At 43.4% G+C, this 17,543-nt stretch overlaps 2 protein-coding genes and 1 non-coding gene across 3 annotated transcripts in view; 2 read left to right on the top strand and 1 right to left on the bottom strand.

Annotated features, from left to right (window-relative positions):
• Positions 1-1,782: 1,782 nt before the first annotated feature.
• Positions 1,783-6,057, bottom strand: cry5 (cryptochrome circadian regulator 5). Its single transcript, XM_070963377.1, has 11 exons — positions 5,972-6,057; positions 5,322-5,538; positions 4,987-5,181; positions 4,729-4,847; positions 4,438-4,592; positions 4,061-4,201; positions 3,771-3,938; positions 3,481-3,621; positions 2,627-2,778; positions 2,317-2,537; positions 1,783-2,231 (listed from the first exon to the last, which is right to left on the bottom strand). Exons 2-11 carry the CDS (start codon positions 5,534-5,536, stop codon positions 2,170-2,172), a joined length of 1,569 nt encoding a protein of 522 aa, XP_070819478.1. The 5' UTR covers positions 5,537-5,538; positions 5,972-6,057; the 3' UTR covers positions 1,783-2,169.
• Positions 6,058-6,529: 472 nt separating this feature from the next.
• On the top strand, positions 6,530-6,601 carry trnah-gug (transfer RNA histidin (anticodon GUG)). The gene has a single exon. It is a non-coding gene; the product is annotated as a tRNA-His (tRNA).
• Positions 6,602-8,040: 1,439 nt separating this feature from the next.
• The window catches only part of LOC139335318 (FERM domain-containing protein 5-like), a 69,932-nt gene continuing 60,429 nt past the window's right edge, over positions 8,041-17,543 (top strand). The window contains exon 1 of the mRNA XM_070968871.1: positions 8,041-8,410. Within this exon, the coding sequence (XP_070824972.1) occupies positions 8,309-8,410 (102 nt within the window). The 5' untranslated portion in view covers positions 8,041-8,308. The remainder of the gene's footprint in view (positions 8,411-17,543) is intronic.

Raw genomic sequence — 17,543 nt, forward strand, 5'->3', positions numbered from 1 at the left:
CTGCTGTGTGTAACTTCTCACCAGGTTGTCTGAATGACGCTGCTCTGTGAGTCAGTGTTATTTGTCATCTTATATTGAAGCATTTCATCAGAATAGGTACGTCCACAAGGTTTAGAAGGTGGTGTGAACTTGGACTGATCCCCTTTTGGCCAAAGAAGCCAGCTCCAGCTTCAAATGAGTGACTGCTGGCTAATATTGTGTTTCCTCTTGTTTGTTCCCGCTAGCTAATCAAGTGGTTGAGTGCATTCACATTATTTGTAATGTCAGTTGATGAAAAACATTTTGTACAAATGATGCTCGTAATGGTCTTCGAGGAGGCCTTGCCCCATTATGGTGGCCACAGATTTGTAAAAAATAAAGGTTAAATTGGGAATTAACTGTTTGATGTTGCTGCCCACACAAACTCCTGAGATAAATCACTACTATTAAAGCTACATGAAACACCAGCTGCATGAGGAACACACTGTTCTAATCCAACTGGAATATAACAGTACCCAGATCCAAGATGGTTTGAGTGGTGAGGTGTCGACACGGGCAGGCGGGGAGAGGGGAACACCGGTGGGCAAACAGGGATCGAGGCAGTTATTATTGGGGTTTTAACCACTGATTATTGAATCTTTCCTGAGCTGGGTCAAGTTTATAGGACCAAAATTGCAGAATGTATACCAGCATACTGACTTTTATATCACTGTCTCTCATAACATATCATAGAAATTTGTAATCAACTTCAGTTCAGACCTGTCAGTTTCGGCCAAGACAGTTTACTGGCAGGGTGGACCTGTGCCAAGTGTACCCCTAAACACAATCCCACAGTTGGACAGCAGAGTGTTTTGATGTTTGACAGGTCTCTGTGGAAACTGAGCTTGGCTTTGTACAGGCGTCTGGCCCGCTGCTGAGGCTATGACATCATCTTCTGGATATTCACACCAGTGTCAGCTCCAAGGAAGCAGAAACAGGAGAAGACTTGACCTCCAAGGACAGCTGTGTGCCCCACAGACGCACACACACATTATGACTTAAAACGCAGCAGTGCTCACACCGCCTTCAGCCAATCACATGCACAGACTGTAAACACACAGTTGCCTATGTTGTCCTGTATTGACTAATGGTGTTACTTATTACAGCAGGAGATTCCAGCAGCTGACGGCCATTATGATGATGGTGATAAATTTGGCCTCTTCCCATGTTCATATCAGCATTTTAGGAGTGAAGACACTGAAAACTTCTTACAGAAAGCAGATGAATGACAATTTAGTGGAGAATTACTGCACGCTGCAGGTAAAGTGCAATCTAAACTTTTTGTGTGGGATACTAGAATTGAGAAATTGAATATCTAACATTGCAAATTATATCACTTTTGATTTCATTACACTGGCTTGTGACATCATTCTTTTGTTCCTTTGCCGCATACAATTAAAGCATAAAATGATCTGCTGCTCAGTGTTGACCACAGCTGCAGGTATAAAATCTTTCAACTTTTTTTTTTTTTTTTGGTTCTATTAACGAATGTACAAATGTGTTCAGAAATATTACAAAACCAAACCTCTGGCAGATTTTAGTCCCAAACATATTTCAATATTACAGCCATTTCCTTAATTAACTTCATCTGATTAGTAAATAAAGTTTAAATGAGCAGTGACGTTACAGATTTTTCAGCAGGTGGAATTACGGTGATCTCTAGTGGTAATAGTGGGAACTCCATATTAAAACCAGTGTACCTACTAAGGTTTCATTTGGCCGTTGGCTGCTCTAAGATGCCCTACAATTACCTCACGTGTGAATATCTTGTGTATCAGTTTTAATTCAAATGGATACAAACACATGAGTAGTTACACAATGTTAGGTGTAAAAAATAAACAGTTTCCATTTCAGTTACAAAAACAATGAACCTGTGAAGCAGACAGTCTGTCTGAACACAAACCGAAGCCTTTCAACAAAATGAGACCGTTAAGCTTCAGAAATATCAACTTAATCTCCATGCAAGAAACATTCTCCAAGCACACTTCTGACCTAATCTAATTTACAATCACTTCTAAACAATCAAACAGATACAAAAAGCTAAAAATAAAACAGATGGATAAAAATATATAATGGTAACCAGTGAAGAAGAAGGTATCATAGACTGGCTGCACATGAATGAGAGGAGTCTCTGAGTCTTGTGTGCAAACATTACTTTTTTCTCTCTTTCTTCTTCAGCATATCAACAACAGACGGTGCCTTGCGCTTTACACCTAGAAGGAAAACATGAGGAAACATTGAAGAAACAGGATTTTCTTTAGATTCTTGGTTTTCATACATGTATGATTCCTGCTATACCTTGCTTTTTGCTGGGTGATTCTGCAGGGACTCCAGATCTTTTGGCATAAGCTACCTTCATCCTCTGGATGTTCTTCTTGCTGATTACTTCATGCTGTACAATAGGATGTGGGTAGTCTTTGCCCACAATGCATCCTGCTGCCTGCTGGATACTGCGTGGAGCTTTCCAAGGCTCATAGATGTACTCAGCTGGGAACTTCTTCAGAAGAGGAAGGTACTTCCTTTAAAGCAGAGCAGAGGACAAAGTATTTCAGAGAGTACATACCGCATATATTTTCTGAAAACTTGCTTGTTAGCATCATGATCTTACTTGATGTATGCTCCATTTTTGTCTGTCTTCTTTCCAAATGCAACAGGAGAGTAGACTCTGAAGAACTGGTGGAAGAAGGCACTTGCCGAAAGCCACTGCCAGTTTCCAGCATTCAGAGCCCAGTCCCCATCCAATAAAAGCTCCTCAAACACCTTCAGAGGCAGAGAACACATTGTCAGGAGTCAGATTCAGCAGCGCACTCTGACAGTTTAACACTGTCAAACCCACCATGGACAGTTAAAAACGAGATATTGTCATTTCTACTCCACACAGTCTTTTTCCTTGTCAAAACCTGGTGCCTTCATTACCCACAATGCAACTCAACTGCAGACAGTTCAGTCAGAGTTTTGCGTGTGTTATGCTGATAGTGGCTAATGTAGCCTCAAGCTGCTAGCCTCAAGCAGACATGAGGAGCAGGCTCCAGAGGTCTGGTTTAACTCTACACCAGATTTTTTCAGTTTCAGGCTTGAGTGACATCGCTTGAAGCAATTTTTCAAACTCTGTTTAGCTCCCACTGGAGCCATGAAACACTTCACACAACTTTCTTTCACATGCGCAGTAGAACTCCCCAAGCCCTGTACGCAGACTTTGATTTGTAAAATCGAGTGAGCTCTCCTTTAAGATGGCTTGAAAAAACCCTTTGATAACACTAAACTCTTGCAAATGACAGAAGCCATTTCATCCAGATTTTGACATACTGAGGTGTTGTTTTGTAGCTGCCTACCACATACTGTGACCTGCCCATGAAGACACACTCCATGGGGCCTGATGGCTTTTGTGCTTGTTCTTTGCTAAAGACAACATCACGCTCAACTTAATCTACAGGAGCAATAAAGGCAAGCTCGTTCACACACCTTCTGCCCTTCTTCCCAGCTGATCCACAAGTCTCCCCTGGTGAGAAAACAAGCGACAGCATGTCTGGCCAGGTGGTGGATCCAGCCCTCCTGCCTCAGCTGAGTCATGATGGCATCAATGAAGGGGAAGCCTGTCCGAGCCTCAAGAGAAACATTTAAGATACAGAAGATTAGATCATCTCTAATTAACAACGATGTTACTGTATCATCATGAGAACCCGTCCTCTAACAGCATCATCTCTCTTCTTTCCATTCATTTTCACTTAAAATAAGTTTTAAGTAGTCAGTACCTCTCTCCATGCAGCCAGATATTCAGGGTTCGTGTCCCAATCCACCTGGGTACAAACAGAGTTGCCCTCCATCTTGTTAAAGTGAGGGATCCCCACACTGGCTGTGTAGAAGAACTCTCTCCACAGCAGCTGGCCATGCAGGGACACCGGGGGGTCTGAGTGCTTCTTCTGCAAGTACCACAAATACACAACAGTCCGACTAAGTCAAGCTTCGACAGGACTTCGAAGTTAGGATGACGCATTATCAGCTTCACACATTTTTCTGCTGCTTCTATAGCTTAAATCCTCACCCCCCGATAGACGTCAGTCAGCCTCCACCAGAAGGTGCGTGCAGACAAGCAACCAAAAGTGACATATGGACTGAGAACAGTGGTGCTGGGGGTCAGAGAGTTTGGAGAAGTCTGCGGCTTTTCAAAGCTACACACCCATGCCTGAAGTAAGAAAACAGATGAAAAACGTAAATCTGACAGAGCATCACACCAAGATTCATTCATTCATTTACACTTGAAGGATTCTTTCTTGCTGGTTTGGATGTTGAAGATGAATAAAGTGATTTTATTTCTTTACATCTCAGTGAGCAGTGAGTTTCAGTGTCAGAGTGTCTACCGATGGTTCACAACCCTCAGTCATGTAGCATCAATGATACACATGTATGAAGCTGAAATACCGTTCTTTTCATATGCTCGTCCAGTCTCCTCAGAGCCTCCTGCTCTCCTCCACGGAACTGCTCCTCTCCAAGAGCTGTGGTGTCCTGGCCGAGCTCCTCCAGAGGAGGGATCCCATATTTCTCCTCATGGTTTTCTGAACACGGGGTCTTCACATCTTTGAAAGGAGAGATACATTTCAATTAAACGCTGCTTAAGACAAAAAATGTGACACTTTAAACTAACTGCTTTAAGTGTTTACTTCCTTGAATACATTACAATACATTTGCATTATCCAGTCTTGTTTGTAGCACCTTTCATATCCTCCATGGTGGGAGCAGGGATCGGTCTCTTAGGGGGGCCAAGACTCTTCACTATTGCCTGCATTCGGTTATAAGTAAGAGGAGCCTTCCCATTGTTTTCCTCAATTATCCTATGAAGACACAACAGACAGATGTATGCAGCAGTATGAAAAAATCAAATAAATAATTTCAAAAGTAACAACTGTACAGGAAGTAAGAGGACATGAAAACTGTACCCTGATGTGTGTACATGTCCAGCATGAGTAATACCTGTCTATATCATACAGAGTGTGGGAGATTTTGTAAATGACTTCCACTCCATGGTCTTCGGCCAGCGCCGTCACCGTTTTGTCCCGGCTCACACTGTAGGGCTCTGTGTCGTACTCATAGGTCAGCTTTGTTACTTTCCATTTGTTGAACAGCTTGGGGAACACATCCTCTGGCTTCCCTCTCACAACAAAGAGCCTGAAGGAGTCACCATCATATAACAATATGACAACAGCAGTGCAACCAGCCCTATAATTTCAGGCAAAATCCTACAATTGCCTTATAATAGCAACATTACTTCATGTCAGTATTACTGAATGTGATTCCTGTGTCTCCACCTGGAGTTGAGTTTCCTGAGGCTGAGGTCCAGGTCTTTGAGGGCTCCGATGAGGAACCTCCAGCGGTTGATACCCACACATCTGTTGTTATGGAGGTAAGGGTCCAGGATGAACACTGGGTAGAGCTCCTTACAGTCCCTCAGAGCAGCCATCAGTGCTGGGTTGTCATGCAGCCTGAGTCCCTTGCGGAACCAGTGAATGCATGTGTGAGCCATGCCTGTGAACACATCAGCAGACATTTCTTCAGACTTTCCTCTGTGACCCCTAAAGGAGGTATATGGCCACACACACACACACACACACACACACACACACACACACACACACACACACACACACACACACACACACACACACTCGATGCAGAAGTGAGATGTGAGCTGGTAGCTAGTAGATTTTCAGTCTCACATAAACTGCAGCATACATTAAAACGGTGGCAAATGTAACGACAACAGTCGGCCACTTTTCACAGAGCTGCTTTATCTGGATGCACGTGGAAGTTCTGGGCATCGACTCAAAATCACTAACCCGCAAGATGAAAACAATGTGTACACTTATCAAGTCATTACAACGAACAAACGACACGATAACAAAAAGTCTCATTCTTAAAGTAAACCCATATGATATACAGTTGTAAAGTGAAACTTTACCTTCGTTGTGTCTTAATAAAACTACAATTCCGCTTGTTCGGTAAGCTTCTGTGTTTACTGACAGACTTACGTTTGGTAACAACGTTACAGCTGCGTTACAAAACCGGACGCTTTGCTACGTCACAACAAATTCAGCCAACCAGAGGAAAGCTGGCGATGCTGCACGTGCAGCACCAGCAGTTCGACAGTTTGTACACTAGATGTCACTGTAGTGCCAACAATACTAGAAGTTAATGGTCAAAATGTTGTCGCTAAAACTTTACATTACTCGCAACTGTTATGAGACGTTACCCTCCGAGGATCCTTCAGGACATATGAGTTTACCTAGCTACAAGTGACGTCAGTTGAATATATTCTTAAAAGAACTCGTGGTCACATTCTTGAATGAAAATCTTCATACTCTTCAAGCTCTTCATGCTCTTTGTCCTCAAGGTTTACTTTGCATGAGACAGGAACAACTCCCCTCTACAGATCTTCACATACCGGGTGGATTGCGGTGTCGTCCTGCTAAACACTCCACACTGTGACACAGTCATACCCACCAGCTCATCGTAGCTCGCCGTGATCGTATAGTGGTTAGTACTCTGCGTTGTGGCCGCAGCAACCCCGGTTCGAATCCGGGTCACGGCATTGTGGTACAATGTCACGGCAGATGAGCTGAATTTTGATTCTTTGACAACCGTCGTGTGTGGTTTTTAAATAGAAATGGGAAAATTTCAACTTTTAATATACTCTTGAGCGCAACCGCTATCTTCTTCCTGCATGGAAAGTTGCTAAACATTAAAAGACGCATATTATGATGGTCGCCATATAGCCTACCGTTTGGTAAGCTATATGTCGGCCTGATGGCCATATTCATATATTGAATATTCGTTCATTGTCACAGTCCCTCCAATCAAAAAATACTTCGGAAATGATTTTACTCGTCCGTTTTACTGTAATTTAATTGTACTTACTACAAAAGCACCACCAGAGGGAAACATAGTCAGGGAAATGGAGGGACTGTATAGTTAACAGGTTGGCCCAAACTCATCCAATAGAGACGGTTTTCTCTGCAGTAATAAATTAAGGTGTGGGGGGGTATTCGTGCTCCCTCCAAGATTGTAATATAATATTTATTTATTTATGTATTTATGTATTTATTTATTTTTAAATCGGTTGTAGATTAAAGTTGAAAGAGATGCATCTAGGTCATGTGTATGTTGTGTATATTATTTGACATTATTTCTTGTTCCAGAGGACTTGCACTCTGTAGAATGCTCCTTTTATTTATTTTTACTTGATTACATTCAGAAAAAGTAACTTTTCGAGCTAATTGGCTCATCCCTCAAACTGACTCTGGTTACATGAAGCATAACTGTAATATCATCAGAAACGTCTCTCTTTGTTCAAGGATACATACCGTGTCGACTACACGGAAGGGACGCGAGATCAACCTGTGGACAACAAATGTGCGAGAAAAAAAAAAAAAAAAAAAAAAAAAAAAAAAAATGTGTTGCTGCCTTCAAGTTCTGTCGGAAATATAGCCACTAAAAAGAGCGCGAGCGAACACAGTGGTTATAGGAAAATATGGCTCATGCTTGACTACTGAGAAGTGTCATTGAGCTCATAGCAACATATTTTAAGATATATTAAAGCTGATGTATTTTTCTATTTTATTTATATGACATTATGCATCGTTTTTGATATGTTGGCTATTTTTTGTATGTGTCTAATTTTCAAAGAGTCAAGATGATAAATTGCTATGCAATGTTAAATGTTAATTATTAATTCGTTCATCAACTTCTGCAGCAGCACAGGCTAAAGCATCTGCCCATTGTTTGACTTGTGAAACTCCAGTACCCTCCTCACTGTGTTATTACTCTCAGCCATGTGGCTTTAGTCACGACGGACACCAGCCTATCGGAATTTCGCCTCCAGTCGTTCACTCTGTGAAGGCAGCATCTCACTCATTACTCCGTTGGCTGACAGACGCGCCATTCAGCGGCCTCAGCCCGCCCAGCAGCATTGGAGCGGCATGGCAACGGCGAGGAGGACATGGGGGGGGAGAAGGTGTGGTGAGGGGTGACAGTCTAACCGGACCAGAGAGAGAGCGGCAGCAGCGGCGGCAGTAGCACTATTTCCACTCCTCACTGACTGAAGACGCGCACCGTGCGGCACCCCGGCGCTCACACACTGACAGAGACGATGCACCCCCGCCGCCGCGCCGCACACTCGCTGCCGCTTACCAGGTGTTGGACCAAGGAACAGGCACGTCGTTGACGCGAGAGAAGCTCAAACTTGTATGTATGTGCAGAGAGACCTTCTCCCTGGTCCCGTACGCAGACGATCGAGAAAATGCTGAGCCGACTGATGAGCAGCAGCATCAGGAGTCTGGACAGGGAATGCAACTGCACTGTGAGGCTGCTGGACGATTCGGAGTACACCTGCACGATTCAGGTCAGTGGGGACCAACATTTCCTGTTTCCCATATCACCTTGTTGTGGGGGACGTGCTATTGACCCGTAACGGGGTGGGCATCAGGTAAAATGACTTTACCCCCAGCTCATCTCTCTCAGTCTGCTGCATGAAAAGCGGTCTGACTGAAAGAGGTGTCATACAGATTCACCAGAATGTTTCCATGTTGCGTTTACGGCCACACGTCTGTCATCAGTGGGCTGCAGAGGTTACCTGTGTGGTCATCACGTGCTGTGCATAGCAAAGCAAATTTAAGGGTTATCAATCAGCACAATTTTGAATTTCCATAAGAAGGCGGGAAATAAGATAAATCAAAATAAAATCTCCGTATAAGATGTTGTCATTTCAGCAGCTTCATGCAGGCATTGATTTGAATGCATTATGAAACAAATCTGGATAATCTGATCTTGAACGATTTCGATGGAGGGCTCAGAGAGGATTTCTGGATCCTCTGGTTACAGGAGAGCATCCGTTAGTGAGACGGGCTGTTTGGCTTCAAATTAGTCTACACACAGGGTGCGCATCTTAATTTACCTTAACCAAGCCGGTGTAATAACCTTAGTTGGCAATTTGCCCTTGAGACTGATCCTGGGTTTGACCAGAGAGTATCACTATGCCTTCTGGAGCACAGCAGGAAGAATAGCTGCACACAGTGTGCATTAGCCTCTTCCATCACTAAAGGCAGCTGAAGTAAGAGGAAGCAAAATACAAACTTTCCCTGTTTAGCTTTAAAAACAAAGTAGCTTTTTAAACAGTTTAAGTGTCGTCAGTCTAACGCTGCGGTCTGCTAAGTCTTACTTCCGTCATCCTCACTTTGTGGTTGCAGTTATTTATTTCAGCTCTTATATGAGTCCATCATTGCTTTTTATTTGTTGTTAATACACCGGCATTGATTCTGCTTTCTGGCCACTTCTGAGGTTGTATTTTGCAGTGCTGTTGTATAAGATGGACTAAGGCTGAATTTATTGCAGGTCTCTTCTATTGCATCATGAGGGCCTTTCTGTTTTTCTGGTTACTCGGTGCAGATCTGTGTCTTGCTCCTGTGGCAGGTTTACTGAACGGCCTTCCATTTAATCTGGTAGCCTCGATTAATTCTGCACATTGGATTAGTCAGTCACTCTGTGAGTCCCTGGCACACTTGTTTGAAGCATTTGTCTTTATTTCTCACGCTTTGAGTTGTTTCAAAAATCAATTGCTGTATTGACATGGATGAAGGCGAGACATGACCAGAGTCAATAAGCAGAGTGTGTGTTTATGAGCGACAGAGCGGAGGAGTCAGCAACTGATTCATGTCTTATTACCTGATTTGTAAATCAGATGTGTGTGTGAGCGTCTCTGTAGCGTCTGTAGTGCAGCTGCATCACTGAGAAGTCTGTCGTGTGCGTCATCGAACCTGCTTCTTTGAGTTGCTGGAGCTGCCTTTGATGCTTGTTTCTCGAAAGGATTCCATTGCTGCTGAATTAGAGATGACAGCACACAAAGGCCATCACCACCTGTTCATTTCTGGGCTCTGATGGCAAAGGCAAGGCAAGCCTTTCAGCGTCTAACAACTTAAAGTGGCAGTGCTCACGGGGACAGATGAAATGGTGATTTTACGTCAGTCTGCAGGCTTTTCCCTGCTTGTCCTCATCCTGTCTGTACCTGAATGATAAATATCGGCAACAAGTTGTGCTTCATGAGATTTCGTGCTTTTAATTTAAAGTCATCACATGGCTCTAGCCGTGACTTTCAGCAACAGAGTTGAACTTTCTGTCAAGTCCATTTTCAGATGAAAAGAAACACTCTGTCATTGTCTAGCTTATTCTTTAGTATTAATGTTAATGTTTTTGCATTCTGACTGGCTAGCGGAAGACATGGTGTGCCTAGTGTATTTTAATGAGTGGTGTTTACCAAAGTACAGCATGTACTTGTTCCCCCTTGACTTCTGAGCAGCTCCCTCACTCAGTCATGATTCAAAGTGTTTGGCTGTCAAGATACGCTGATCCCACCCTTCTTGCAACTGAAAGCACACAGCAGGGACAGAATGCTTAATTTGTAGCAGAGTTTCTGTTGAGAGGGATCAGATCTTTATTGGCGTATGTCATTATTTCCACCATGGGAAATAATGAAAAATGGCATTATTTCACACTATGGGGCTCTTCATGAACTAAAACTGGGCTAAATGGAAACATAAATAGGATCATCAGCTTAATCAGTCGTCTATTATTTACAACAACAACATCACCATTTATTTGCTGGCAGTTGAATGTGTGAACACCACACTCAGGTATTAATTCTGCTTTACACAAAGCATCTGTAAAGCTAAATAAGCACAAGTGAACATGTCATTTTTCATCTGCATAAAGGACATTACAGCGACCTCACTGGAGCATGACAACATCGTCGGCTTGCTGAAAATGGGAGCGGGTGGCTGCTGTCCTCTCCTGCACACCTTGGAGATGTGGCCCAGAATAAAGGCACCTCGTGGGGCTCAACAACGGTCACACTCTCCATTTAGCTCAATTAGCCTTCACCTTGAACTGCTGCTGCTACACTGAAGTCACGTCATAGTGGAATGATGGTAGATATGACCTTAGAAAATCTCAGTGTGTTGGCAGAGTGGAGCAGAAGAACAGCCACAGCCATGGTCACAGAGGCCCAGACCACTCCCCTCAGCCATCAGTTTGGCAGGCACACCAGCTGTAACAGCCTCATCATGTTCCACTACCACCACCCATTTACCTCACCCATGCTGTGTGCCCACCCCCCTCTCAGACTGGTTACATCGTGACCCTGGAAGAATGGGGAGACTCATGTTGATTGGTTTCTCCTTTTCATTTACCGCCATTCAACCCTCTAGGATATTCACAGGCCTGTCGCAGCCCCAGGCCACAAATACAGTGTCTTAAAGCTTCAGTCCAGGGTTGATGCTCAGCACCATTTCTTACGACAGAGAATTCAGCAGAGGGTTATTTGGTGGGGAAGCAAGCCAAGGGCGAACCTGTGACTGTGCTGCAGAGATGATGGGCTGCTGTGGAAAAGCAGTGGAAGGTGCAGCAGCGTGGGAGCTTTGGAAAGCCCCGGACAGGCACTTAGAGGCACCAGGCAGCAAGGAAAATTAAAAATTTTGTAGAAACCAGACACAGTGCAATGGAGGGTGGTGTCTCAGCAGACATGGCGTGGCAAGAATGGTAGAGCTGCTGCATGGAGAGTGACACCTTGGCCACTTCCTCCAAGAAAAAGTGTAGATATTCCAACTAAATGTGCTTGAAGCAGGGCCTGCTTTCCTCCACGCCACTGGGCTGAGCTAAGCAGAGCTCAGGAGTGTCTGCAGGGTCCATGTTGGTTCTGGCAAGGCGAAGGTTTGAGATTTAGTCTTATAGCCAGAGGGAGCAATATGGGGTTCAGAGTCCTTCTCAAGGACACTTAGACATATGGACAGAATGGACCAGTTGTAGCTGCTGAGCCACAGCCGACGATTTATCACAATATATCAATACTGTGGTATGTCATAGAATATTTAATCCATATAGTCCACTCTGAGTTACAGTCCAGTTACACCCTGGATGGCTTTGAATGGTGTAGTCAGGGAGGTTTAACAGCCACAGTAAGACTGTTCATCAGCAGTGTCTCATTAGATACTGACCCACATGCTGTACAGTTAAATTGAATGCGTTTATTATAGGATCATGCAAGCTCTGCAATCATGCAACATTCATGACTTGCTCAGTCTAACATTTTTCATTGAGTAAACATAATGTGGAGCAAGGTATACCATCTGGGTAAAACACAGATATTCATCACTCCGAGCTGAACATGTTATGCTGTATACAGCTCATCATCTGAAGAGGCACCACAGCATACAGTCTGGGAGTCCTTTTTTAAAGGCGGACACCGTAGGCCATTTGCTTTATATTAATATTCTGAGCATGAACCAAAAGATGTATATCGAAGAGTGAAAGCAAGATGAATGATGGAATAGCATCGATCCAGAAAGATGCTGTGAGTTAGTGGTTCAGTCACCTGGCACCAGCCCGGATCTTGTATAGTCCACTAATGAAATTAGGGCCCTTCTTTTGAAGCCAAAGGCAGAGCTGCAAGGAGCTCCTCTTGTTTTGTGTGGTGAATGCATTATTGAAATAGGTTGCTCTTGTCTCCTAAGTGGTCTCTCTGCATATCTCATATTGTTTTCTTCTTAGTGTGCACTGCTATAATTGGAATAGAGGTTGTAACATATTTGGTTTTCATACATGGGAGGACCTGCTGTTCTTCAGCTTTCACCTCCTCACTGAAATAATCATGATTGCTAAATTCAACATTTTACCCCTAAATCAGAACACAAGTATCATTTCAATTTGCCCAAACCAGACTTCAGCCCAACACTAATGTGCAAATGCATTTATTTATTTATTTTCTTTGAGGCCAGAAGAAGTCAATTCAATTCAATTCAATTCAATTTTATTTGTATAGCGCCAAATCACAACAGAAGTTGTCTCAGGACACTTTCCATATAGAGCTGGTACAGACCAAGCTCTTTTATCTACAAAGAAACCAACAATTCCCCCATGAGCAAGCACTTGGCGACAGTGGCGAGGAAAAACTTCCTTTTAACAGGCAGAAACCTCGAGCAGAACCAGACTCTGGGTGGGCGGCCATCTGCCTCGACCGGTTGGGTGAGAGAGGAAGAGCAAGAGAGGGAGAGTGAGACAGACAGACAGACAGACAGACAGACAGACAGACAGACAGACAGACAGACAGACAGACAGACAGACAGAAATGCAGTCAGAGAGAGAGAGACAGAGAGACAGACATGCAGGCAGGGCCAAGGCAGGAGACGCAGCTGAAATCCACAATCCAGATTCAGCCACTTCAAGAACCCAGTGAGTGCATTTTACATTTATTTTAACATAGCAAAGTTAAAACATCATTACATTGTTCTTCCCTGTGGCTGGTGAGTATTTAAATGGCTCTAATGCACTGAACCACAGCAAGCCTTGATTCATCCTTGATAGACTATAATGCACTTGGCTGATCAGAGAGGATTTTACCTGCTCAAATGCTTTTGATAGGACATTGAGGACACTGATGCCTATATCTTTTATGCCAGGTACTGTGATCACCTGTGGTCAGAACCTGTTTCATGTTGTGCTAAAATGATTGTTGATTGATTAATTAATTACTACACTGAAAATTAATTCCTGATCATTCTGATAAGCAATAAATCAGTTAACATACTTATCAAGAGACAAGACGAGTCGGCGCAATGACCAGCACAAGCAGTGCTCCGACTCTTTTCCTGACCCTGAAATTCATTTCACCTGTCTGTGTGTTGTGCAGAGCACACGGTGCACAGGTGAGAGGAAAAGAACAGACAGGTAGTCGAATCTTATACATAAGGCAGCGCAAAGCACGTGGTATTTTGGTGGAAATGGCCGCTTTGCTGAGAGTAGACGTCTCATAGCCACGTCTGTTTATGGTGAAGTTCATTAAATCCCTGCAGTCATATGAAAGCAGCGGCACATGTTGATACAGTAAGCTGTATCTGCAGCCTCTGATCGAGAAGTGCCATGCCAATGTGCAGTGCCATTCATACACGCGGCCATCCAACCGTGTTTACCTTGATTACATTACATGCAAAAAGAACCAACCTGCTACAGAGTACCACACACACATCAGAGAGGTTGATTATAGCTCAGCAGTCTGTTGTTTATGAGGAGGACATGCAATCAAGCCTGTGTGTCTTTGAGTCCTCTCCAACTTTTATTTTGGTAAAAGTGGCATTTCAGGTTTTACTCTTGAAATGCATGGCCGTGCAAATGCTGTTGTGTCACATTGTGTGATATGATGTCACTATTAATGACGTGGCATATTAAAACTGATTGGGTTGATGCAGTTATATGAAGCCTGTGGCTCATATAACAATATACACTGGCTTAAGTTTAGATACTTTTGGGCTTGTAACTGCTGGTCAGAAAATTGTGACATTTATTGACTACAGTAAATGTGTGATCAGTCGAACAAAGAAATAATCTTCAGCTTAGTCAGTATGACAGCTTTGGGAAATATTGAGACCAGATGCAGTCAATGGACAACCAGTCAAGCTTTGATTTGAGCGGTGCATTCTGCACATGTTTGAATCTTGGATGTGCTGGGACATGCATGAATGCTCTCACTTCACTCAGGAACTGCTGTCAGAATGTCTTTGATCAGGGCTCATAGTCTGAGCTCCAGTGGATCTGCTCAGCAGCTGATAACAGAAATCTGAGTGGATTGGGAAAGGAGCTAAAGGAGCTAAATTGGAAATATTATAAGGTGTTCCGTCTGTATTTTTAGACGTCTAAATAATAAGTTCATTATTGAGAGCGTTGGTAGCCTCTCTCACACACCACAGCTATGTAAAGCTAGCACATGTAGCACCCTGAACTATATGAATGGTGGTGCTAAAAAAGAGCATGCATCCTCTGTTAACCTTCCCGGATAAAGGTTTACCATACAGCACTTAGCATATAGTTAACAGATAGATAAATCTGATTCTCACCTGACGTCTAAACATTCAGCCTGTGGCTCTGAGATTGGAGAGCTTTCTGACTGGGGGTGCTGGTCCCCTAAGAACATTTTTTTTTCTAACCTTTAAAGGCTTAATATAGAATAAAAGTAGGATGTGCTTTAGACAGAGCTCCTGCTTATCAGCCTCACTGCCAGCTAAGTGCCGCCCTGCTGAAATCAGCCAGAGACATGTCTTCCTGATGTGAAGGCACGTTGCTAAATAACATGTTAATCCATAATGTGGAGAAATGGTGAGATCAGCCCTCAAGGCTTTGGTGTGCTTTCAGATTAGGACACTCGTCTGTTGGCCATGACAGTAATATCTATGACTCCGGTGATGTCATGGCCTCAGATCCGCTCACCACACTGACTGTCTGTTTTAGTAGGTACATAAACTATCACTATAGTGGCCTACTTTACAGATTTCATGTCAAAGTTTATGTCACAGTTTTGGAACCTGAAGCTTTAAAGTCGTGAAATTTCAATAAGAATATTCATTTACGGGCTGCACGGTGGCGCAGCAGGTAGTGCGCGTGCCTCACAGCAAGAAGGTTGCCGGTTTGATCCCCGGGTCAGGCGGGGCCTTTCTGTGTGAAGTTTGCATGTTCTTCCCGTGCATGCGTGGGTTCTCTCCGGGTACTCCGGCTTCCTCCCACAGACCAAAAACATGCTCATTAGGTTAATTGATGACTCTAAATTGTCCGTAGGTGTGAGTGTGAGTGGGAATGTTTGTTTGTCCTTACATGTGGCCCTGCAATCGGCTGGCGACCGGTTCAGGGTGTACCCCGCCTCTCGCCCATTGTAGCTGGGATAGGCTCCAGCCCCCCGCAACCCCGAAAGAGATAGGCGGTATAGATAATGGATGGATATTCATTTACTACTCAAATGGCAAGGATTTTGAGAGCCTATGCACTCAACTCAGGCAGTTCATAGTATGTTTCACACTTAAGAGATGCTTTTTGGATGGATTATCACTTATCCTTAAGCCATCTGTGTTTCAACATGTCATCTTTACTTAATTTATTTATTAATATTATTTAAATTCAGTCTTGAAGGTGACACTGATGATGTTGCATATATCGCAAAAATGGTTAAAAACACATTAAAGATGTAAATGTCTTTGCTGGGAAAGTGCAAATCCTTTGGTGAATAATATTGAAGTATGACTTGCATTGTTTTCCATATGTATTGTTAATAATCTTCATTTGTCTTTATGTGCGGTGGGATTTCCAGTAAAGTGTGATTAGGTGCTTATTTAGCCTCAGAGGCACTTGTGCCTGCATGTACTGTCAAAGGCTCTCATTCATAAATCATGCCAGTGAGGACAATTGAGATTGAGGTTGCTGGGTTGTAGGCTCTCCAAATGTGTGTGTGACGAGTGAATATTTAATGCTGGTTATCTCTGATGCACATGTTCCTGAGGTGTTTGATGAGGTCATCTCACAGTGGTGCAGGAACAGCAGTGGAAGGAGAACCTGCCGCTGCATTTCAAGTATTAGGCTGCTTCATAGTGATGTCACTGGATTTGCTGTACAGCAGCGTCAGAAAGAGCCATAATTACAGAGAAGTTTGTTCTTCTCTGTCTTTTTCTCTCTCTCCCCCACTCTATGTCTCTTTTATACTTTCTCTCTTTTTTTTAACCTGCTGGCCCCTCAATTTCGCAAAATCCCCCCTTTGTTCCTTTTCACTTTAATTTCTCCTCTCCTTCCCTCTGTCTTTTAGTCTCTTCCCTCTCAGCCAGTAGCACTGCAGCTGAACAGATTAATGAGCTTGCCCTGACTGAACCTGACACCGGTAGACGACACTGCAAAGACATGCTATACATGACACAGCAATAAGGATGCAAGCGACATTTCACTGAAAGCTATAAGCGTCACAGCCATCATTAGCCACTTAAAGGCTTGAAGTATGCAATCGAGTCAATATTTTGCAGACATACAACACGGTGCTTTCTTTCTTTGTAGCTGTGCTGGCTGCACAGCTCTTGGGATGGCATGAGTATCAAAACCAATGCAGCAGAACCAGAGATATCATCTTTTTTTATTCCATTGACTACAATCAATCAGTGATTCAGGTGTGTTGAGGTCCTTTCAGACACAACTCATTTTGAGGCGCGCTCACTGCTGGTATCAGCGGTTCCTCAGCGAGCCTGTTTCCCAAATAGATGCTGTCAGAAGCTCCATTATTAACTGTAGTCAGCTGGTTTTGATTCTACTGGACCTAGCAGAATACATTTTGTGGCTAGAACTGTTGTCTTGAGACTGCTGTGATGTAAAACTGAGCTGCTCTGCAGAGCAAACCACGGTCTGCGTCTTCCTCTGCAGCTCAATATTATTCTCTTTTTCGTCTTACTTCCTGTTCATGATAGAATTGCACAAAGTAGCCTAACAATGCCTTTCTCTCTTTCTGTCAACCTTGAGGATGCAGCCATCTTGTTTGAATGAACTTTATTGGAATTTTTACTGCATATAACTGACTGGTTCAGTGTTTATGTTCGACTTTAGCAACCAGTTGATCTGTACTGCATGAGTGTAAGAATCAGAGCTTCCTGCTGTGCAGGAAGGACGATTAAAACATGTAGTGTGAGTTA

The sequence above is a fragment of the Chaetodon trifascialis genome, chromosome 1 (assembly GCF_039877785.1).
Source record: "Chaetodon trifascialis isolate fChaTrf1 chromosome 1, fChaTrf1.hap1, whole genome shotgun sequence".
Lineage (NCBI taxonomy): Eukaryota > Metazoa > Chordata > Actinopteri > Chaetodontiformes > Chaetodontidae > Chaetodon > Chaetodon trifascialis.

What these genes read in the sequence shown, in the direction of transcription:
- cry5 (XM_070963377.1), bottom strand. Translation starts at nt 5,536, where the DNA reads ATGGCTCACACATGCATTCACTGGTTCCGCAAGGGACTCAGGCTGCAT. An exon ending in ATCTGGCTGCATGGAGAGAG is followed by an intron (nt 3,622 to 3,770) that starts GTACTGACTACT and finishes GTTTCTCTTGAG; the next exon opens with GCTCGGACAGGCTTCCCCTT. An exon ending in ATCACCCAGCAAAAAGCAAG is followed by an intron (nt 2,232 to 2,316) that starts GTATAGCAGGAA and finishes TTTTCCTTCTAG; the next exon opens with GTGTAAAGCGCAAGGCACCG.